Source organism: Mya arenaria, chromosome 9 (genome assembly GCF_026914265.1).
Source record: "Mya arenaria isolate MELC-2E11 chromosome 9, ASM2691426v1".
Lineage (NCBI taxonomy): Eukaryota > Metazoa > Mollusca > Bivalvia > Myida > Myidae > Mya > Mya arenaria.
The window spans coordinates 55,920,478-55,946,779 of NC_069130.1; the positions used below are offsets into that span (position 1 = coordinate 55,920,478).

The 26,302-nt window shown below is 35.1% G+C and overlaps 1 protein-coding gene across 1 annotated transcript; it reads right to left on the bottom strand.

Moving 5' to 3' along the window:
* Positions 1–1,104: 1,104 nt before the first annotated feature.
* On the bottom strand, positions 1,105–23,196 carry LOC128203106 (protein phosphatase 1 regulatory subunit 7-like). Its single transcript, XM_052904378.1, has 9 exons — positions 23,114–23,196; positions 18,061–18,205; positions 17,564–17,629; positions 16,715–16,845; positions 11,098–11,260; positions 9,142–9,258; positions 8,793–8,897; positions 8,411–8,497; positions 1,105–4,314 (listed from the first exon to the last, which is right to left on the bottom strand). Exons 2-9 carry the CDS (start codon positions 18,190–18,192, stop codon positions 4,117–4,119), a joined length of 999 nt encoding a protein of 332 aa, XP_052760338.1. The 5' UTR covers positions 18,193–18,205; positions 23,114–23,196; the 3' UTR covers positions 1,105–4,116.
* Between the last annotated feature and the right edge of the window lie 3,106 nt (positions 23,197–26,302).

The following is a 26,302-nucleotide window of genomic DNA, read 5'->3' on the forward strand; positions in this document are numbered from 1 at the left end:
GTCTACTGGGCGAATGTCAAGTCTGGGCTTACTTAACATTTACCACAAGCGTGAAATCAACGCCGAGCAAGTCGTGGATAGCTTTGCACGAAAAAAGATCGCCGTCTGACTCTGTTGTTTAAGATTTAAATTGCTATTGACCTTCACATCACTATGTCATGTGTGCATTATTAATTTTGTATAATGGAGTTGTTGTTTTTTTTTTTTTTGGAACGGCAAACATTGTAATGAAATATTCGTTTTACGTACATAGTTTTAATAAACATGTAAGTATTACGCTAATAATGGATACGTACTGTCAGTGCATTGTGCTCAAAAATCCTTTATGACTTACAATCTCATCGGGACACGCGGCGAATGGGCCTTGCCCGAATGCAAGTATAAATAAACTCGAAACCACCACCCGTCATCAGATTGTCACCGCCCTGGTGTCGAATGTCGGACTGTTTACGTCCTTGGAACTTCTCGGACGAATATACATGTAGCCTTGACCTTACATACGACATCAGGAGCAGTGTTGATAAAAATACAAACTCGAGAGGCTTCGTGTACGAACGCAAAGCATTAAAATACATGGAGTTTAATCCCCACTTTGTAAGGGTCGGAAGTACCAGTTCGGAGAAACAAGTCACGTAGTAAAAGCACCATTACAGATAAAGTGTCGAAATTGGATCTTGTTACCAAGATGAAGTGCCAGTTCTTTTATGACGGTTCAGGTAATTGTGATTCCCAATAATCATTTTTAAAAGTGTTCGACAAATCATTTGTCTTAAAGTACTAGTCATACATAAAAGATCGATAGTCCGGAGGTTTTTTTAAAAATATTTCTTTATTAATCAGAAGTTCTTTGACCGTTTGGAAACATAGTTATATGTTACCAGATAAACGCATAGCTCACAAACCTCTCTGTCGTAGCAAGCTAAAAAGGTGGTTGACAATAACACTGTCGATTCTGAAGAACCCTGATCAGGTCAACATACGTACAATAGGATTTCATTAACTACGTCAAAACGCAAAAACGTAATGTCAACGGACGGATAGGACTCTCGAACAATGCGACTTGTATAAGATTTCCTTAGGAGGCATAGATCCAGAACTCAATCATGAATTTTCCTTATTTAATTCTATAAAAGAAATATAATAAACAATTAGCACTTATGTAACATTTCAAACATTTTGTTTTTAAATAATTAGAAATTAATTAGTGAGCTTTAAAATTAAGGCTTTATAAGTTTGATTACACTACTGAGTTCCATAGCTTAAAATGTGTCTTAAATATTTGTTTTGTAACCTACTAATAAGCATGTGTCCTTGTGACCTACATTTTGACAACAAAATTTCATATGGGCACATATTAATATTATTGTTTGGTGTAACATATACATAAAACTTTTAGAAATAATTCGGTTGATAGAATAGCGAAAAATATTAATTTTGAATTGGAAATTAATCAGTCATTTATTTCTGATAACTTTCTCCCACCCCACAACTGGTAGTTTTGTTCTTTGTTTCAACTGAACTTTGACAAGAAATGACAACTTATGCAATCTTTCAAGCTTGCTCTTCATATGTGTGGTACTTTTAACAAATTCGTTCTCTACTAGTAAACCCCCTTTAAAACGGATACCAAAATAATATGTAGGTTGTAATTACAATATAAACACAAATCCACAGAAGTATTAAAGTTCTAAGAAATCAGTATAAGAAGCTTACAAACCGGTACTTATATCTTGAAGGTATCATACATTTATGGGGATGATAAGTGGCTAAGAGAAACTGATTTGTTCAAGTATGTTTCATAATACCCTGGTATACATCATCCAACAGTTACAGCAAAAAAATAAGAAGTGTCGAATGACTTGTGCAACTGTTTATCATTACTCAAGTTCTAAACTAAATAAATCTTATATTTGGAAGACAAAATAAAATAACTGAAGGACTATACATAAAATGGCACAGACTCAAGTTAAATAATCTCTTTCATATCCCGAAGTTATAACACTTTAACAGAAGAGCTACAACTCGTAAGATAAATGTAATAAATTATATCCATTCAATTACATTCATATGTTGATGAACACATCTTCACAGTTTCTCTACTACAAAAAAACATGCAAACGACAATAAAATAATTGGTCACTGAATCGGCCTCAGTTCAAACCGTAGAATATATGACCTTAACCTGTCTTTTGAGCCTTTTTATGTGGTGTTGTAGTACAGCTATCATTTTCTAAGATTTTTTTTAACAAGATAAGCGTAAACTATAAACACTGATTATTTTAAAATTGGATTTCATTTGTGTAAGAACACATCTGGTCATTAAGCCGGTAATTGTGATCAAAGTCATTTACGGTGTAGTCATGAAGTAGTTTGGACGTCATAAACTGTGCCAGTGAACTAAATGTGTCCATACACCATTGAGCCTAATTCTAATACATCTAATCCTTAAAATGACACTGCCATGAAATACAGTCATTACACCTTTTTGTTAAATAACTACTGATATAATTCATTGACATAAAATCATAACTGAATAAAGTTGAATATTATGTGCAATATGACGTAAAGCATTTGGTATTAAGTGTCATAACTCAAGAAATATGTATTAATAATATGAATAGAAAATCACATACATGGAAATTTAATACTAAAGTATAAAAGTTTATGTTGGATAATCGCACAAGATTCATAATTGATAATCAAATAGAAATGGACAACCATAATTGATGGTAATATGCAAATATCATTTCCGCTTAATATCAATTAATTAAAATGCCTGAACATAGATCCCAATACATTAAATGACAGAATAATTAATTTAAAAATAATTTATTATTATTGTACATAATCATAGCACCAACTTGGATGTATGATGTTATGACTCAACAACTGGTAGGATACACATAATTTTTGTTTAACATAAGCAATTGGGCCAAACAGACCTCTCAGTATGCGTTTTGCTCAAGGTTATATAAATGTCTATGATCCATATTTACTATTAATAGACTCAAGTCTGACTCTACAAATGATCTTTTTAAAAAGAAAAAACTATATTCACAGTTTATTCTTTTTAACATAGTCAGTGTCAATATTTGAGAAATGTTTTCGTTGTCATACATGGGGCAGTTTTCAAAACATTCTTCAAGAACAATAGTTACAAAGGAATGAAGATATTCAGTTTTGGCTCTTGATTCTGTTCTCATACTTAAGATTGTTAACTTGAACCCAGAGCCCATATTCACTCAATTACATTTCTAGTCTAAGTTTCAGACTCAAGGCTAACAACTACAAACTTTATCTTCATAATAGAAATGCTATTTGAAGGCCGTTCATGGTGGAATCTGCTGCATAAGTATGAAATAACATAATCCGTTTTTAACAATTTGCATATCTTTTGTCTAAAATAGTTCTATCAAAGATACTTTGTAACATTTTAAAATTCATTTTTCTGAGGCTCAACTCTTACTCAAGATATCAGTTAAATGTGAATAAGAGCCTCAAGATCAAGATATTAGTGAATATGGGAATATAACTCAAGATATTACTTAATTATGGGCCTAATTACTCAAGAGAGTACTATATATGGGAATATAACTCAAGATATTAGTGAATATGGGCCTAGAACTCAATATAGTACTATATATGGGAATATAACTCAAGATATTACTTAATTATGGGCCTAGAACTCAAGATAGTACTGAATATGGGCCTATAACTCAAGATATTAGTGAATATGGGCCTAGAACTGAATATATTGGTGAATATGGGCCTAGAACTCAAGATACTACTGAATATGGGCCTAGAACTCAATATACATGTACTAGTGAATATGGGCCTAGAACTCAAGATATTAGGGAATATGGGCATTGAACTCAAGATACTAGGAAAAATGGGCATAGAACTTCTAAAAAGAACATAATAAATTTACAGACCTACAAGAAAATCAACTCAAGCTTAACAAGTCTAAACATTACACTATTGTTTGTGCCAAATTGGCCTTAAATTGTTGACCCATGTATAATGCCATCACGGAACTACAACAATACACATGGATGAACGTATCTACATGTACTACAAGATCAAATCAAATCATCTCATCCTACATGTCTAACAAAATCATTGAGCCAAAGTCGCATCAATCTGTTTGATCCAAGGAAGTGTCAATTTGATTTTGCGCCTATATGCAGGATCTGCCTTTAACTGTTTTCCAGCTTCGTAGTATATAGGGTTACGCTCCATGTAGACTGTCTCCAGGTTCTTAAGGGGAACCAGTGACTCAACTTCTTTCCAAGAGTCAATTTTATTGTCATTGAACTGAAAATAAAGCCAAACAAAAAAATCATGCATACAGTAAAAGTAGTATTTATCACTGACAGGGGCACAACAAGGGTCTGACTTAATTATAAAGACTTTTCAATCACAGACAGGGGAACTACAAGGGTCTGACTTAAACATAAAGACTTTTCAATCACTGACAGGGGCACACCAAGGGTCTGACTTAAACACAAAGACTTTTCAATCACAGACAGGGGCATGACAAGGGTCTGACTTAAACATAAAGACTTTTCAATCACTGACAGGGGCATGACAAGGGTCTGACTTAAACACAAAGACTTTTCAATCACTGACAGGGGAACACCAAGGGTCTGACTTAAACACAAAGACTTTTCAATCACAGACAGGGGGACTACAAGGGTCTGACTTAAACATAAAGACTTTTCAATCACAGACAGGGGGACTACAAGGGTCTGACTTAAACATAAAGACTTTTCAATCACTGACATGGGCACACCAAGGGTCTGACTTAAACATAAAGACTTTTCAATCACTGACAGGGGAACACCAAGGGTCTGACTTAAACATAAAGACTTTCAATCACTGACAGGGGAACACCAAGGGTCTGACTTAAACATAAAGACTTTTCAATCACTGACAGGGGAACACCAAGGGTCTGACTTAAACATAAAGACTTTTCAATCATAGACAGGGGGACACCAAGGGTCTGACTTAACCATAAAGACTTTTTAATCACTGACAGGGGCACTACAAGGGTCTGACTTAAACATAAAGACTTTTTAATCACTGACAGGGGCACTACAAGGGTCTGACTAAAACATAAAGACTTTTTAATCACTGACAGGGGCACTACAAGGGTCTGACTTAAACATAAAGACTTTTCAATCACAGACAGGGGCATGACAAGGGTCTGACTTAAATATAAAGACTTATCAATCACAGACAGGGGCACACCAAGGGTCTGACTTAACCATAAAGACTTTTTAATCACTGACAGGGGCATGACAAGGGTCTGACTTAAACATAAAGACTTTTCAATCACAGACAGGGGCACACCAAGGGTCTGACTTAACCATAAAGACTTTTTAATCACTGACAGGGGCACTACAAGGGTCTGACTTAAACATAAAGACTTTTTAATCACTGACAGGGGCACTACAAGGGTCTGACTTAACCATAAAGACTTTTCAATCACAGACAGGGGGACTACAAGGGTCTGACTTAAACATAAAGACTTTTCAATCACAGACAGGGGCACACCAAGGGTCTGACTTAACCATAAAGACTTTTTAATCACTGACAGGGGCATGACAAGGGTCTGACTTAAACATAAAGACTTTTTAATCACTGACAGGGGCATGACAAGGGTCTGACTTAAACATAAAGACTTTTTAATCACTGACAGGGGCATGACAAGGGTCTGACTTAACCATAAAGACTTTTCAATCACTGACAGGGGCACAACAAGGGTCTGACTTAAACATAAATACTTTTCAATCACAGACAGGGGGACTACAAGGGTCTGACTTAAACATAAAGACTTTTTAATCACTGACAGGGGCATGACAAGGGTCTGACTTAAACATAAAGACTTATCAATCACAGACAGGGGCACACCAAGGGTCTGACTTAAACATAAAGACTTTTCAATCACAGACAGGGGGACTACAAGGGTCTGACTTAAACATAAAGACTTTTCAATCACAGACAGGGGCACACCAAGGGTCTGACTTAAACATAAAGACTTTTCAATCACAGACAGGGGAACTACAAGGGTCTGACTTAAACATAAAGACTTTTCAATCACAGACAGGGGGACTACAAGGGTCTGACTTAAACATAAAGACTTTTCAATCACTGACAGGGGCACACCAAGGGTCTGACTTAAACATAAAGACTTTTCAATCACTGACAGGGGCATGACAAGGGTCTGACTTAACCATAAAGACTTTTCAATCACTGACAGGGGCATGACAAGGGTCTGACTTAAATATAAAGACTTTTCAATCACAGACAGGGGGACTACAAGGGTCTGACTTAAACATAAAGACTTTTCAATCACTGACAGGGGCACTACAAGGGTCTGACTTAAACATAAAGACTTTTCAATCACTGACAGGGGCATGACAAGGGTCTGACTTAAACATAAAGACTTTTTAATCACTGATAGGGGCATGACACGGGTCTGACTTAAACATAAAGACTTTTTAATCACTGACAGGGGCACACCAAGGGTCTGACTTAAACACAAAGACTTTTTAATCACTGACAGGGGCACTACAAGGGTCTGACTTAAACATAAAGACTTTTAAATCACAGACAGGGGCACTACAAGGGTCTGACTTAATTATAAAGACTTTTTAATCACTGACAGGGGGACTACACGGGTCTGACTTAACCATAAAGACTTTTCAATCACTGACAGGGGCACTACAAGGGTCTGACTTAAACATAAAGACTTTTCAATCACCGACAGGGGCACACCAAGGGTCTGACTTAAACATAAAGACTTTTTAATCACTGACAGGGGCATGACAAGGGTCTGACTTAAACATAAAGACTTATCAATCACAGACAGGGGCATGACAAGGGTCTGACTTAAACATAAAGACTTTTCAATCACTGACAGGGGCATGACAAGGGTCTGACTTAAACATAAAGACTTATCAATCACAGACAGGGGCATGACAAGGGTCTGACTTAAACATAAAGACTTATCAATCACAGACAGGGGCATGACAAGGGTCTGACTTAAACATAAAGACTTTTCAATCACTGACAGGGGGACAACAAGGGTCTGACTTAAACATAAAGACTTATCAATCACAGACAGGGGCATGACAAGGGTCTGACTTAAACATAAAGACTTTTCAATCACTGACAGGGGCACTACAAGGGTCTGACTTAAACATAAAGACTTATCAATCACAGACAGGGGCATGACAAGGGTCTGACTTAAACATAAAGACTTATCAATCACAGACAGGGGCATGACACGGGTCTGACTTAAACATAAAGACTTTTCAATCACAGACAGGGGCATGACACGGGTCTGACTTAAACATAAAGACTTTTTAATCACAGACAGGGGGACAACAAGGGTCTGACTTAAACATAAAGACTTATCAATCACAGACAGGGGCATGACAAGGGTCTGACTTAAACATAAAGACTTTTTAATCACAGACAGGGGGACAACAAGGGTCTGACTTAAACATAAAGACTTATCAATCACAGACAGGGGCATGACAAGGGTCTGACTTAAACATAAAGACTTTTCAATCACTGACAGGGGCACTACAAGGGTCTGACTTAAACATAAAGACTTATCAATCACAGACAGGGGCATGACAAGGGTCTGACTTAAACATAAAGACTTTTCAATCACTGACAGGGGCACTACAAGGGTCTGACTTAAACATAAAGACTTTTCAATCACAGACAGGGGCACACCAAGGGTCTGACTTAAACATAAAGACTTTTCAATCACTGACAGGGGCACACCAAGGGTCTGACTTAAACATAAAGACTTATCAATCACAGACAGGGGCATGACAAGGGTCTGACTTAAACATAAAGACTTTTCAATCACTGACAGGGGCACCACAAGGGTCTGACTTAACCATAAAGACTTTTCAATCACAGACAGGGGGACTACAAGGGTCTGACTTAAACATAAAAAACTTTTCAATCACAAACAGGGGATTTTTAAGGGTCTGACTTAAACACAAAGACTTTTTAATCAAAGACAGGGGAACTTTAAGGGTCTGACTTATACAAAAAGACTTATCAATCACAGACCAGCAGAGGTGACAATGCTCATGACAGTGTATTGTTATTGGTACAAGAGCAGTCACAGTTTGCCATACCCCCGCTAAATTAGAAACTTTGTCTTACTAAAATGAAAATGAACAAAAGGCAATAAACAAAAACATAAGGCAGCCAGAGTTATGGTTCCGGTAAACTGCAGTTCTCCTTATTGAGTTTTATCTCTATATGAAGTTTCAAGTCAATACCATAAAGGCTTTTAACGTAAAGCTTGGGACAAAAATAAGTATAAAAATTAACAGATAAAAGTTAACCGAGTTATGTTTTGTCACCCCAAAGGGCTTACCCAGAATTCTTGTAGTTCAACTAAGTGGCTGATGTTTTCAATTTTAGTCAATCGATTCTTTGCAAGATCCAGTGTTGTAAGCTTCGTCTGCAAAAAAAGTAAAATATAAGCATAACAACTTGAATCGGAAGCCAAACTGCCTAAATAAATGTACTGACTCAATCATTTAGGCCTGTAATATAAGTAGAGCGCACAAAACAAATAACTCCAATTGGTTCTTTGAAGCAATAAACTTAAAATGATTGTAATATATTTGATCTTGTTATTTTTAATCTTGCAATAATATGATCATTAAGTATTCAGGTTTTGTAAAAAAAATCTTACTTTTAATGATAGTTTCACAGAAAAATATGTTAAAATGTACATATACACATAAACTTACACAAGCCTCTAGCCCTTCCAGCTTTTCAATACCATTGTCGCTGAGGTAAAGGTCGTCCAGGTTTACAAGTTTCTCCAAACCTCCTAACTTTGTGATTCTGTTGCTCTGTAAATAATATAGCAAAAGATAAAAAGTGTATGTTCTCTGAATGGGCACGCGCATTATTACAGAAAGAAATATCGGTCCAGCTACTCATGTGTGTATTGTCAATGGTTACATATGTACGCAGTTCATGTAATGGCCAACGTTTTAACACTCCAACTTAAGACAACAACGGCATTTCTTAAAGAAAATTTTGATATTTTTCTTTTGAAAAAAAACAACAACCAGTTTTACACATCTATCCTACCTGCATGCTTAAAGTCCTGAGATTGACGAAAGTGTCGAGACACTGCAGCTTGGTTATCTTGTTATTTCCTATAAACAGGCTGGTCAGGTTGGTCAGCGAGGAAATGTTCTCTATCACCTGTAGCATGATGTCAGAGGGAGTTATTATATAAGTAAGAATGTAAACATTTATGTTAATGAGACTCCTAATGTTATTAGTAAACACACATAAAGTATCAATGTTGTAATTCTAAGCAGGGGTGATAACAGTTCTTTAAGTCTTGACAGGGATTATGCCAAAGTTCTAAGTCTATACACAGAAAGTATCAATGTTGTAATTCTAGACATGTGTGGAATCACTGTTGTAAGTCTAGACAGGGATGATATCAATGTTGTAAGTCAAGACAGGGATGATATCAATGTTGTGATTCCCAACAGGGATGGTACCAATGATTTAAGTAGAGACAGGGATGATAACAATGTTGTAAGTCTAGACAGGGATGGTATCGATGTTGTAAGTCTAGACAGGGATTGTATCAATGTTATAAGCCTGGAAAGGGGTGATACCAATGTTATAAGTCTACACAGGGATGGTATCAATGTTGTAAGTCTAGACAGGGATGGTATCAATGTTATAAGCTTGGAAAGGGGTGATACCAATGTTATAAGTCTAGAAAGGGATGGTACAAATGTTATAAGTCTACACAGGGATGATAACAATGTTGCAAGTCTAGACAGGGATGGTACCAATATTATAAGCCTGGAAAGATATGATACCAATGTTATAGGTCTAGAAAGGGGTGGTACCAATGTTATAAGTCTGGACAGGGATGATAACAATGTTGTAAGTCTAGCCAGGAGTGATAACAATGTTATAAGTCTAGACAGTGATGATTTCAATGTTGTATGTCTAGGCAGGGATGCTTTCAATGTTACAAGTCTAGACAGGAATGGTACCAATGTTATAAGTTTAGGCAGTGATGATACCAATGTTCTAAGTCTAGACAGGGATGATAACAATATTGTAAGTCTATACAGGAATGATATCAATGTTATAAGTGTAGACAGGGATGATTTAAATGTTGTTAGTCTAGACAGTGATTATTTCAATGTTATAAGTCTAGACAGGGATGATATCAATGTAATAAGTCTAGTAGGAGATGGTAATAATGTTATAAGTCTAGACAGGGATGATATCAATGCTGTAAGTCTAGACAGGGATGATATCAATGTTATAAGTCTAGACAGGGATGGTACCCAGATTGTTAGTCTAGACAAGAATGATATCAATGTTATAAGTCTAGAAAGGAATGGTCCCAAGATTAAAAGTCTAGACAGGAATGATATCAATATCATAAGTCTATACAGGGCTGATGATTAACCGAATATTCAAATCCTTAAAATATAGTTTGAAAATGAGAGATTTAGAAAGCAAGCAGGGTTCAGGGGTTTAGGTCGCTGTAGAAATTGTTTTCAAAACCATTTAAGTTAATTTCAAGGAGCATATTACTATTAAGTATTTCAGAAACAAACAACATCACAAATGTAGGATAGTCCAGATGATTTATAGAATAAGAATGACAAGAGTGCCAATGGTCACAAAATATGCCTGTCCTAATTTTAGGACAAATAGTTTGTGGCCAAGTTAGAAACCAGACACTGTTAAGATGTTTTTTGCAAATTCAAGGGTCAAAACTCTTGAGTGCCAGAGGCAACACCACTGGTTATCTAACCTGACCCAAGATATTCTGCCCTTACTCATTCTGACCAAATTTGTTGATGAATGGAAAAAGGCTCCTAAAGTAATCATGACCAATTTTAGGTAATTTGTATAATCAAAGGGTGATAACTTGTCCAAGATATCATTTCAATCCACATTCAGTTCCTTTACAAATATCTCTTGATTCCCCTTTAACATCACGGTAGACATACAACATATTTTAGCAACAAGCAAATTTAGTGTCCTTCAAATACCTACCCGAATTCTGTTGGATCCAAGTTCTAACATCTCCAGGTTAACCAGGTGGTCAACATTCTCTATCTTTGTGATCTTGTTGTGGATTAGGAACAGCTTCTTTAAGTTTGTCAAGGTGTCGAGATTCTCAATTTTGGACAGACGGTTGAAAGATAGGTCCAAACTCCTGGAAATAAAAATCTAGTGTAAAACCTGTAAAAAAAAACCTCTACTAAAACCTGGAATTAAACCTGGATTAAAACCTTGAATTTAACATGGCCTTTACTCCTGAAACGAAATGTGGACTTAAAACCTTCATTGACCTTAGAATATAACATGGACTTACACCCTTGAATAAAACATGGACTTACACCCTTGAATAAAACATGGACTTACACCCCAGAATATAACATTGACTTAAACCCTAGAATAAAACATGGGCTTAAACCCTAGAATAAAACATGTACTTACACCCTTGAATAAAACATGTACTTACACTCATGAATAAAACATGTACTTACACCCTTATATAAAACATGTACTTACACCCTTGAATAAAACATGTTCTTACACCCTTAAATAAACATGGACTTACACCGTTATATAAAACATGGACTTACACCCTTGTATAAAACATGGACTTACACCCATGAATAAAACATGTACTTACACTCTTAAATAAACATGGACTTACACCCTTGAATAAAACATGGAATTAAACCCTTAAATAACACATGGACTTAAACCCTTAAATAAAACATGGACTTACACCCATGAATAAAACATGTACTTACACCCTTAAATAAACATGGACTTACACCCTTGAATAAAAAACACCCTTGAATAAAACATGGACTTAAACCCTAGAATAAAACATGGACTTACACCCTTGAATAAAACATGGACTTAAACCCTTAAATAAACATGGACTTACACTCTTAAATAAAACATGGACTTAAACCCTTAAATAAAACATGGACTTAAACCCTTAAATAAAACATGGACTTACACCCTTGAATAAACATGGACTTACACCCTTAAATAAACATGGACTTACAGCCTTAAATAAAACATGGACTTAAACCCTTAAATAAAACATGGACTTACACCCTTGAATAAAACATGGACTTACACCCTTGAATAAACATGGACTTAAACCCTTGAATAAACATGGACTTACACCCTTGAATAAACATGGACTTAATAAACATGGACTTACACCCTTGAATAAACATGGACTTAAACCCTTGAATAAAACATGGACTTACACCCTTGAATAAACATGGACTTACACCCTTGAATAAACATGGACTTACACCCTTGAATAAAACATGGACTTACACCCTTGAATAAAACATGGACTTAAACCCTTAAATAAAACATGGACTTACACCCTTGAATAAACATGGACTTAAACCCTTGAATAAACATGGACTTACACCCTTGAATAAACATGGACTTACACCCTTGAATAAAACATGGACTTAAACCCTTGAATAAAACATGGACTTACACCCTTGAATAAACATGGACTTACACCCTTGAATAAACATGGACTTAAACCCTTAAATAAAACATGGACTTACACCCTTGAATAAACATGGACTTACACCCTTGAATAAACATGGACTTACACCCTTGAATAAAGCATGGACTTAAACCCTTAAATAAAACATGGACTTAAACCCTTAAATAAACATGGACTTACACCCTTGAATAAACATGGACTTTCACCCTTGAATAAACATGGACTTACACCCTTGAATAAAACATGGACTTAAACCCTTAAATAAAACATGGACTTACACCCTTGAATAAACATGGACTTACACCCTTGAATAAACATGGACTTACACCCTTGAATAAACATGGACTTACACCCTTGAATAAAACATGGACTTACACCCTTGAATAAAACATGGACTTACACCCTTAAATAAAACATGGACTTACACCCTTGAATAAACATGGACTTACACCCTTGAATAACCATGGACTTACACCCTTGAATAAACATGGACTTAAACCCTTAAATAAAACATGGACTTACACCCTTAAATAAAACATGGACTTACACCCTTGAATAAACATGGACTTAAACCCTTGAATAAACATGGACTTAAACCCTTAAATAAACATGGACTTACACCCTTGAATAAACATGGACTTACACCCTTGAATAAACATGGACTTAAACCCTTAAATAAAACATGGACTTACACCCTTGAATAAAACATGGACTTACACCCTTGAATAAACATGGACTTAAACCCTTAAATAAACATGGACTTAAACCCTTAAATAAAACATGGACTTACACCCTTAAATAAAACATGGACTTACACCCTTGAATAAACATGGACTTACACCCTTGAATAAACATGGACTTAAACCCTTAAATAAACATGGACTTACACCCTTGAATAAACATGGACTTACACCCTTGAATAAACATGGACTTAAACCCTTAAATAAAACATGGACTTAAACCCTTAAATAAAACATGGACTTACACCCTTGAATAAACATGGACTTAAACCCTTAAATAAAACATGGACTTAAACCCTTGAATAAACATGGACTTACACCCTTGAATAAACATGGACTTAAACCCTTAAATAAAACATGGACTTACACCCTTGAATAAACATGGACTTACACCCTTGAATAAACATGGACTTACACCCTTGAATAAAACATGGACTTAAACCCTTGAATAAACATGGACTTACACCCTTGAATAAACATGGACTTACACCCTTGAATAAACATGGACTTACACTCTTAAATAAAACATGGACTTAAACCCTTAAATAAAACATGGACTTAAACCCTTAAATAAAACATGGACTTACACCCTTGAATAAACATGGACTTAAACCCTTAAATAAAACATGGACTTACACCCTTGAATAAACATGGACTTACACCCTTAAATAAAACATGGACTTAAACCCTTAAATAAAACATGGACTTACACCCTTAAATAAACATGGACTTACACCCTTGAATAAAACATGGACTTAAACCCTTAAATAAACATGGACTTACACTCTTAAATAAACATGGACTTACACCCTTCAATAAAACATGGACTTAAACCCTTAAATAAAACATGGACTTAAACCCTTGAATAAAACATGTACTTACACCCTTATATAAAACATGGACTTAAACCCTTAAATAAACATGGACTTACACCCTTAAATAAAACATGGACTTACACCCTTGAATAAAGCATGGACTTAAACCCTTAAATAAACATGGACTTACACCCTTAAATAAAACATGGACTTACACCCTTGAATAAAACATGGACTTAAACCCTTAAATAAAACATGGACTTACACCCTTAAATAAAACATGGACTTACACCCTTGAATAAAACATGGACTTAAACCCTTAAATAAAACATGGACTTACACCCTTAAATAAAACATGGACTTACACCCTTGAATAAACATGGACTTAAACCCTTGAATAAACATGGACTTAAACCCTTAAATAAACATGGACTTACACCCTTGAATAAACATGGACTTACACCCTTGAATAAACATGGACTTAAACCCTTAAATAAAACATGGACTTACACCCTTGAATAAAACATGGACTTACACCCTTGAATAAACATGGACTTAAACCCTTAAATAAACATGGACTTAAACCCTTAAATAAAACATGGACTTACACCCTTAAATAAACATGGACTTACACCCTTAAATAAACATGGACTTAAACCCTTAAATAAACATGGACTTACACCCTTAAATAAACATGGACTTACACCCTTAAATAAACATGGACTTAAACCCTTAAATAAACATGGACTTAAACCCTTAAATAAACATGGACTTACACCCTTAAATAAACATGGACTTAAACCCTTAAATAAACATGGACTTAAACCCTTAAATAAAACATGGACTTACACCCTTAAATAAAACATGGACTTACACCCTTGAATAAACATGGACTTACACCCTTGAATAAACATGGACTTAAACCCTTAAATAAACATGGACTTACACCCTTGAATAAACATGGACTTACACCCTTGAATAAACATGGACTTAAACCCTTAAATAAAACATGGACTTACACCCTTGAATAAACATGGACTTAAACCCTTAAATAAAACATGGACTTACACCCTTGAATAAAACATGGACTTAAACCCTTGAATAAACATGGACTTACACCCTTGAATAAAACATGGACTTACACCCTTGAATAAAACATGGACTTACACCCTTGAATAAAACATGGACTTACACCCTTGAATAAAACATGGACTTACACCCTTGAATAAACATGGACTTACACTCTTAAATAAAACATGGACTTAAACCCTTAAATAAAACATGGACTTAAACCCTTAAATAAAACATGGACTTACACCCTTGAATAAACATGGACTTAAACCCTTAAATAAAACATGGACTTACACCCTTGAATAAACATGGACTTACACCCTTAAATAAAACATGGACTTAAACCCTTAAATAAAACATGGACTTACACCCTTAAATAAACATGGACTTACACCCTTGAATAAAACATGGACTTACACCCTTGAATAAAACATGGACTTACACCCTTAAATAAACATGGACTTACACCCTTGAATAAAACATGGACTTACACCCTTGAATAAAACATGAACTTAAACCCTTAAATAAAACATGGACTTACACCCTTGAATAAAACATGGACTTACACCCTTAAATAAACATGGACTTACACCCTTGTATAAAACATGGACTTAAACCCTTAAATAAACATGGACTTGCACCCTTGAATAAAACATGGACTTAAACCCTTAAATAAACATGGACTTACACCCTTGAATAAAACATGGACTTAAACACTTGAATAAACATTGACTTGCACCCTTGAATAAAACATGGACTTAAACCCTTGAATAAAACAAAACATGGACTTACACCCTTAAATAAAACATGGACTTAAACCCTTAAATAAACATGGACTTACACCCTTGAATAAAACATGGACTTGCACCCTTGAATAAAACATGGACTTAAACCCTTAAATAAACATGGACTTACACCCTTGAATAAAACATGGACTTAAACCCTTGAATAAACATTGACTGCACCCTTGAATAAAACATGGACTTAAACCCTTGAATAAAACATGGACTTAAACCCTTGAATAAAACATGGACTTAATCCTTTGAATAAAACATGGACTTAAACCCTAGGATAAAACATGGACTTAAACCCTTGAATAAAACATGGATTTTAACACTTAAATAAAACGTGGACTTAAACCCTTGAATAAAACATGAATTTAATCACTTGAATAAAACATGGACTTCAACCCTAGAATAAAACATGGACTTGGACTTAAATCCTAGAATAAAACATGGAATTGGACTTAAATGCTAGAATATAACGGGGTCTTAAGCCCTTGTATTATAACATGCCCTTAAAGCCTGGATTGAAATCCTGGAATAAAAACATGGCCTTAACCTCTTAATATATGTAAAAAAACATGGTCTTCGATACTAAAATGAAACATGACTTAAAACCAGGAGTAAAACATGCACTTATCTCTGCTTTGTCTAAGGAGATAACTGCTTAGCAGATTGGGCATGTGTGTGAATTAAAATACTTACTGTAAATTAACAAGCGCTTCAAGGTTTTCAATCTTGGTGAGCTGGTTGTCATAGAGATCAAGTTCCACAAGGGTTGTCAGGGTAGATAATCCATCAATCTTGGTGATCAGGTTTTGCCGCAGACACAGGTTCTACAAATTTTAATAATTACTTTAGTATTAACTGTTGGTGAAAAAAGTAACAAGTTCCTTTAAAGAACTTACAGCTGAGTCCACACCAGGAGTTACTAATCAGACACAAGAAGTGGCATATATTACAGTCACAGGCAGTGTTCAAAACTAAGGAAATCAATAGAAATCAAATCACTGGTTTTTACAGTTCTGAATTAATATATATATATGCTAAGTTAAAATTTAAAGCTCAAAAAAACATATGAAAGGAAAACATAAATAGTTTAAATACAATTGTACATGTATGTTTCAATCACAGGGAAAGTACCCCTTAAAATTTCAGAAAATCCTTTAGTGCTGCATACCAGGGAGTACAATACCCTTAGACCGTTATCAGGGGGTACAATACCCTTTGACCAAAATCAGGGTATGCAATACCCATTAAACAAAATCAGGGATACAATACCCTTTCAATAAAATCAGGGGAAACAAACCACTTTGACCTAAATCAGGGGATACAATAACCTTTGATCAAAATCAGGGAGTACACTACCCTTTGATCAAAATCAGGGGATACAATACCCTTTGATCAAAATTAGGGGGAACAAACCATTTTGACTCAGACTCAAACTCAGGGGGGGGGGGGGGGGGGGTACAATACCCCTTAGACTAAATTTTCAGGGGATACAGTGGCCTTTACCCACAACAATTAACTGGAGCTCTGCAAGCTAACACTCACCTCTACTTGTGTTAGGCTCTCAAGATTTTCTATCTTTGCAATTCTTCCATGATTAAAGTCGACATCCTGAAAAAAGTAATAATATGGAAACAGTTTCTTGACAGGTTTATTTCATGCAGAATTATTTCTTGACAGGTTTATTTCATGCAGAATTATATATCAGTTTGTGTACAATTACTGTCAGTGTATTTTGGGTAGACAGCCTTCATTCACTTTAATGAAGTCAGTTGAGATGGTACTCAAGAATCCGTGCCAACACATATTCCTATTAACATGTCATTCCATATTTGGAGCAATCGTACACTGCTTGAACTAAATGATAAAAATAAAACTGAGCCAAAGATGTTATTCTTAATTTTATTAATCTTGTGCAGTGTAACATATAATAAGTCTTTACATGTTACTTTTTTGTTTATGGGATCACTTCTCCATGTATGGTAAAATTTTCATAATGGATTAACATTTTGTCCATAGGACCTCTCTTGTCAGTTACATACCAAAGCGTCAACATCCACCACAACAAGCTCCACCGCATCACTGATGTCGTGTGGCTCCTCATGTTCTAGTTCATCGCCACTGGACACAAACCCATCCTGACGCACAGCTTCAGCTTGACCATCAACTTCCATCCCTGAACTGGACCTTGAACAACAGGAAGCAGGGAAGGTATTTATAAAGGATATACCTTTGCAAAGCAAAATTAAACAAGTGATGTTTTTGACATTTGCCCCCCCCCCCCCCCCCCCCCGAGCGCCATGTTGTCAGGATTATTTGGACAATTGAATGAAATATGCATGGACCTCCAAGTTAAGTTTCAGGGCCATGGGTGCAGGCAGGGTCAAGTTATCACACAGACAAGCTTTTTGCATTCAAGGTCACTGTGACCTTGACCCTATGAACCCTTAAATTAAAAGGGGTCATCTACAGGTCAGACCCAACCCTTAGTCATGTTTGATGATCATAGGTCTAGGCTTTGTTGAGATATCACTGGGAAAAGCTTTGTTACCCCAGTATCTTTTTTGTGTTGAAAGTCACTGTGACCTTTGACCTGATGAAACCCAACATCAACAGGGGTCATCTACTGGTCAGGCCCTACCTTCCTGTCAAGTATGATGACCATAGGTCCAGGAAATGTCAAGTTTGCCTTCAATTTCACTGTGACTTTGACCTGATGACCCCAAAATCAATAGGGGTCATCTACTGGTCAGACCCAACCTACAAGTCAAGTTTAAGGGCAATGGGTGCAGGAATTGTTGAGTTATCACTCGGACAACCTTTTCTCATTCAATGTCAATGTGACCTTGACCTTTGGCCCGATCCCCTAAAATCAATAGGGGTCATCTACTTGTCAGGCCGAACCTCCAAGTCAAGTTTGAGGGCCATGGGTAAAGGCATTTTCGAGTAATCACTCAGACAACTTTTTATCATTCAAGGTCAATGTGACCTTGACCTTTGGCCCGATGAACCCCAAAATCAATATGGGTCATCTACTTGTCAGACCTAGCCTCAAAGTCAAGATTGGGGGCCATGGGTGCAGGCATTGTCAAATTACCAACAGACAACCTTTTATCATTCAAGGTCACTGTGACCGTGACCTTTGACCCTTAAAATCAACAGGGGTTATCTTCTGGTCAGGCCCAGCCTCAATGACAAGTTTGATGACCATAGGTCTATCCATTGAATAATCACTTGGACAAGCTTTAAAATCCTTTTACCATTTAAGGTCACTGTGACCTTGACCTTTGACCCGATGACCCCTATAATCAATAGGGGTCATCTACTGGTCATACCCTATTTTCAGGTCAAGTTTGGTGACCATCCTTCAAGGAATTGTCGAGTTATCGGACAAGCTGTTCTATTTAATTTAAATATATTCATTGAACGAGTATTCAACAAATTGAAAAGGTCTCCTGCTTTGAGTTTTAAGCATTTTTTTTTATCTTGAAAATGCTTAAACAACTATTAAATTTGAGAAGGACTCAAGTTCCTAGAGCAGCATGTATCAGTATAAGTGTTGGGAAAAGGTTCCAGTGTATCAATTATAGAATCCACTTAGGTAACCAATTATTGTACTATCAATTGTTTTTTGTCAATACCTTCCACTACCAACCATGCGAAACATGTGTTGTGGTTGAGCCAGAGATTGTGTCATAGCAGTAAATCGCTGGGATATGTTCTGTGGCAGCAAACACAATGGTACACATACCACCACAAACATCTGCTTAAAATTTTTGCATGCAGCATATCACTGTGATGCATCTTACCATGACATGCAGATATTTAAACAGATGCCGCTGGTACAAAAAGAATATTTTAAATAGCACCGTGCTCGAAGAATGGCTTTCACCCAATTGTAGGGTAAAGAATATTGAAAGGGAACATTCTATTTGGTGTTTATTTGTTTATGTGTGTGTAAACACCAAATAAATATTGTCCTGACTTGTTAATAATAAACATATTGAATCATTGGTATACTGCTCTGTTTGAATCTCATCGTAAAACAGCCAACATTTTACACAATTGTGAACCATGCGTCATGCGCCTGATCAATACCATGTAGGGTATAACTATATTTTATATTATTGATGTTAAAAATAGCTAGTGACAATTGGGGGATTTTTCCATAGAAAGCAATCCATGGCCATGAGGGCGTTCAACCATGTGCTGACTTGTAAACTTTGAACGTGTGTTTAAGCCCAGTCACTTTCAATAGTGATTTTCCGAAAATCTTTAAATAGTAAAAGGTTGTCGCACTTGTAATGTCTTTATCATCAAAATGAAATGCCATTATTGAGTCATGATACAGTAAAACTGCAGTCGTTCGAACAGGCGGTCGTTCGAGAACCAGCAGTCCCTCGAGGTCGGAGCTTGGTCCCGAACATTTTTCCTTCTATTTTCATATAAAATATACTGACGCTGCATTGAAACCAAAATAAGTCGAGGAGTCGAGCACAATAGCCGGTCCCAAATACGCAAATCATGCACAAAACCTTATGGCTCCATCGAGGTCATAATTTCACACTTTTTCCAGAACACGTGTTTCAAAATAAACAAACAATTGTTAGGTGTTTTCACAAGTTGTTAAAATTGCAATGACAGTTGAAAGGAAATCTATAAGGTGTGAAAAACAGTTTATCACTGTTTACGCACAACGGCTATTAGTTAATAAGGGCATTTGAGAAGATTGTGTTTGAACAGTTTCGCGAGACAGACAAGATGCACCTTGTTCTAGAGAATTTCAAATCTGACTTATGGCATAATATTAACTGTCATATTCAAATGTTTCTTGTTTAGTAAATGTGCTTTTTGTAAAAATAAAAAGTTAATAAACATAACTTTTTATTCATTTATAATTGTGTTTTATTTTAAAATTTAGTATACAACAGAATATCCTTTAGTGCTGCATATGAACATATGAGTGATTTCCACAACGCAACACATAATCGGTGTCGTAGTAAACAGTCGGTTTGACGACTTCAAACTTATTAAAAATACACTGAAAGATATTTCATAACAGACTTGGAAATTGAACTTTGGCCGTTCGTAACATTGGCTCCCTCGAGGTTTCAGCTTGGACCCTGACATCCTTGAGCGATCGCAGTTTTACTGTACTGGTTGAGAAGCAGTTTCCGACAGTTTTTAAACGTTTTTATTGAATTATTTATACGTGTTTAAATATATACTAAAATTGTTCACATTTTATATAACTACAGCTCAAGCTGCTATTGTCGATATATTTCTTACATGTGTGACGTCACATATAGTGTATCTAATAGGGGCGCAAAGAGGGTACTTACATTGTTCTGATTAGCTTGTGATGAGAAGCAGTTTCCGACAATTTGAATGCGGGGCATATTTAAGGTGCCTGTTGTGTGTTTTTATTTTCCGTTTATTTAATAAACTAAATATAAGACTGTAATAAGAGAAATTTTATTTAATTTTCCAGCATTTACGAAAAATTTAAACCTTAAAATTTACGACATTCAATTCATACTCGAAATCAGGCAGAGACTGAATATCAATGATTTTTTTTATTCATTTCTGATGGAAACTTGTGTTTGTATACATTGAAGTGACTATGGATGCGAAACAAGCATGACACCAGTGTTCACAAATATGTACACAATGATCATCGTTTGTATAAGTCAATTAAGGAAAACCTTGTAGCTATTAATAGATATGCAAATTAGGTTCACACGCATGCGCAATACGCTGCGCGTGCAGATCCCCCACGTGCAAGTTTGTGTACAAAATGAAAAATAAACATTAAACATTAAATAATAATAAACGTTTCTTACGTGTCTCGGTAAGAATTTCAACTTTTGATTGCCTAGTTACCATATAGTTGAATTGCAGTACCTTCTTTATGAAGATCTATGGAAGGTACGCGAAAAAGCGATTTGTCGGAAACTGCTTTCCGTCGGAAACTGCTTCTCAACCAGTATAATCAAACATTGTCAACAACAGCAAAAGTCACAATCTGATAATCTTAAGCAAATTTATACAACTGCATTATTTTTAGTAAGCTTACATCATGCAAAAATTGTTTTACAGTTATCAAATATATTCCATGAAGTGTATCTGAAAACAGTGACAGCAATTAACTGTAGTCATCATAACCGATTAAATGCTACATGTACCTTAATTAGCACACGGGCCATGCCGCCAAATTATAGTGATGAACATAGTGTGTGAAATGCTTATATCACAGGGTCATCGCGAAAAATAGATAAAACAGATAACGACCATGATAAGGAAAAAATTGAGACACATAGCAAAATCTGTAAAAAACGTATGGTTGGTAGTGTACTTGTAGTTTTATTCATATACAATAACACATAATCCTCAACTATGTTTATGTTATGTGTATGTTTGAAGTTATTAATGTTGTTGTTGCTTTCGGCTTTATTGTTAACGGCAACAACTGAACATTTCAGAATGTATAAATTAATTCAAAGGAGAAAATTGGCAGAAATTAACCGAACACAAAGAAGAAAAATAACTAGTTATTGTGAAGATCAAATGAAATTAATTAGCACTGATTTCAGGCTCAACCAATCAATTTTCAATTATAATTGATCATTGAAACATCACTATTTTAATCAGTATAGAACATTATGAAGTTCATACATATAATGTAGAGACACCGGTTAAAAAGTTGAGGGGTAAAAGTATCTTCTTCTTTATCTAATGTCACTTAGAACCTTAACGCATTCACCCCTCGAAGTGAAGGCCAAAAACTCCAAAGTGAATAAAACAGGCTATTGAACCAAATCCAACCCACACCAAGGGCTATCAAACTCTGTATTGCAAATTGGAGCAATGCATTTGAACCTTGTTTCTGACGCTTGGGAAGGTGAATCTTATGTCAAGGACTGTGAACGAACTCACCACGCCGGTTACGTGACAAAATATGTTGTTTACCGGTTGTGGTCAACAAGAGGACCGATTACTTTTAACTTCAATTAATCTGACAATATCAATAGCTGCAGGTTGAATGTTTAGTCGATACATTTCTCAAATACTCAATTTATAAAGATAAATACTCACTCGATTGTTGTCTTTTGAATATATTTACAAAATAAGAATCTTAAAGCGGTGCCAATGTAAACATTTGCCCAACGCTTTGGTCCCCAAAAAGATTGCCTTATGAAAACAGCGTAATTCATACCAGAGGTTGCGTTCTACCAGAACTGTCGGAATTGCCGTTCTTCACTGTCAACGCTGTATAGCCTATAGGTCCCAGGTCCCTACAACGAAGTCTTGGGCATCTTCAATAAAGCTCGTATAAAACTTGCCTTCTAGGATGCACATATATCAGTACGGTATATGTAGGACTTGATAACTATAATTATTATATATTATATCCTGTAGGAAATCATATTGATCATATGAGAATCTGTTTTATTGCAGACGACAATACATCTGGTAGTTACTTGATAAGTTATTATATTGATGAGACTTAAAGATTTCAATTAACTTAAATTTATTATTTACTCTAAATACTTTATATTGAAAGCATATATATATATTCGCGATATTGAAATGATAATAAAACAGACTAACAAGCATTTTCCATGTAAAATGAATAAAGACATAAAGAAATAAACTGAAAAACAAACAACAATCATTGGATAAAAATATAATGAAGAATCTCCCTCTTACCTCGTCTTTATCTCCACTGAAATTTCACACTTTTAAAGTATAAAGTATTTAAAACTTGATGTACTTTTTTAATATGTCCGTTTATATCAATGAATATTGTACGGTAAACTGAACACTAGAATAAAAAAAATAAAAATAAAAAAAAAAGTTTCAACATGGGCCGTGTATGCTTTCTACATTCATCATTTTATTTGTATTTCTATGTATCTCCTGGGACCAATAATACAATAATACAGGGACTTGTAATCTTACCCCCAGGTATCTCATACCAGACTTTTTTACTTTTAAAGTTTACTATGTTGCTTACGTCACCCAACTTTGAAATTTTACTGCTCTGGAGCTTTAATGGATGTACCTGTGATCTTCTGCATTTCTAACAAGATTTGAGAAAACAGTTTCAGCTGAATCTTTGAAATTTATATATATATGAGCTGTCATTAAAAGAATAACATTTAAAAGTTGACAACGATCGTGTTAATTACATTGTTAACTTTAAACAATCGGCACAGTTTTGTTTATTTTGTTAAACACTGAATTGTCAGTCAGATTTCGAGTCATCCATGAGTGAATGGACTTATTCCTTATTATTGTAAAACCAAATTTGTATAAAATATTTTGTAGAACAAATAATAATAATAATAATAATAATAATAATGATAATGATAATGATAATAATAATAATAATAATAATAATAATAATAATAATAAATATTATTAAACTAAAAATAATAATAATAATAATAATAATAATAATAATAATAATAATAATAACATGTCTGCTACATTGGTCCTTGTTCGGTTTGTTTTTTATGCAATGGGAGAGAGAACTGTTAATATAATTGTAATTTTAAAGCAGTAGTTGCCCTTACATCGTTAATCGGTTAGGCCAAAAATAAATTGTTTGTTTAGGGTAACCTTCCCAAAATTTCTAGGTAGGGTAGGTAGGGATGGGTTTTTTGGGTTTTTTTCAAAATCTGGCGTAAGTTCAGAGTGTTTTCTTGCACATGGCAGTCTTTCCTACATTACTGTCATTGCCTGACTTTGTTTTATCATATACACAATAATTCTGATTAAAATCTGCATTTATCCGCCCTTCGTAACTCTCTACTCGCTAACGAATTTATTTTTTTTGCTCAGAAACGGAAAAAAAAAATAGTTAGGGCCGGCGCATTTTTATAGGTAGGGTCGGGTTACCCGAAACAGACATTTTTTTAGGCCTTATTTGGAATAGAAACCACAAGATCAGAACCTTTCGTACTATAAAGATGATCGTTTATCAATATGTATTATTACTTATATGACATATCCTGTGAAGGTTTACAATAACACAATGCAAACTACAGGGACACGCCCAGTAGACGAACATTAAAAAAACCCACACATTTAGATGAAGTAGAGACACAAACGTATACACAGCACATACAATACTATAAACCACACACACAGACAACACACGCATCAAGGTATGATGAGATTACCGCTTTGGAATGGTTTGTGAAACACTCGAACACTATTCTATTCATGGGGTGGGGGCAGGGGTAAACTAGATAAACTAGGTTGAATGGCCATAATCAGGCTTAAACATTAATAATTGCAACTTTTGCTGGTGTTTAATTGTCCGCCTACTGCTTCTCATCCAATACACACGCCCTGCGTCAGATTTTGCGTTGACAATGAATCAACCAATGAGGTAGTATAAGACAGTTAGATGACCTGAATCGATGTTAATGAATTAAATGTGGAACTGTCTGGTGATCTCATTGACGATATAAGCCTATAGGTACACTAAGATCTGGCATAACGTGAACGCACTCAATAGTTTACTGAAATTAAATCATATAAAGGAGACGAATATATTCATGTTTAGAGAAGGAGACGAATATATTCATGTTTAGCTACTCGACATCGATTAATTTTGATAAAGACAATTAATGTCTAGACCGTCAATTTAAAGATGCACTCTTACTCCCAAATACGATTTACTACAAGTAATACTATTGTTTTAATATCCCCAAAAGGATGAATAAATGTCGAAAACAATGGTTCTTATGAAAGATACCGAGTTTAATTTGAAAGAAAAGTGCATAATACACAGTATTTCTACCTGATGAGACTATGGTAGATCACAGTAAATCTTTTAGCATTCACCAATCGTTTAATATTTTTTTTGCGTTTTCAGCTATTAAATACACGGTTACAAACTTGTTATTAGTAATTTATAATTTCCATAAATGTATTAGTTAGTTAAGTTTTATCAGTCAAAATTTATGTTTGTTATACATGTGTATGTTTTAATTTTGAAAAAGAGTGTCACTTTAACTTGTTTAAACAGTTATTGGCTAAAAGTAGTATGCCGATGTGTCAATACACTGTGAAACTCAGAAACTACCACATATTTGATGTTGAGTATATACGCCTACAGTTGTCATTAAATCTAATTAATCAACTGTTTAAATTAGATTTAATAACAACTGTAAGCGTCAACTGCTACTTATGTTATCCACAATTCTTATCAAGATTTTATGATTGTGATGTTATGTAATGGTTAAAGGTTTTTAATATGTTATATTAATG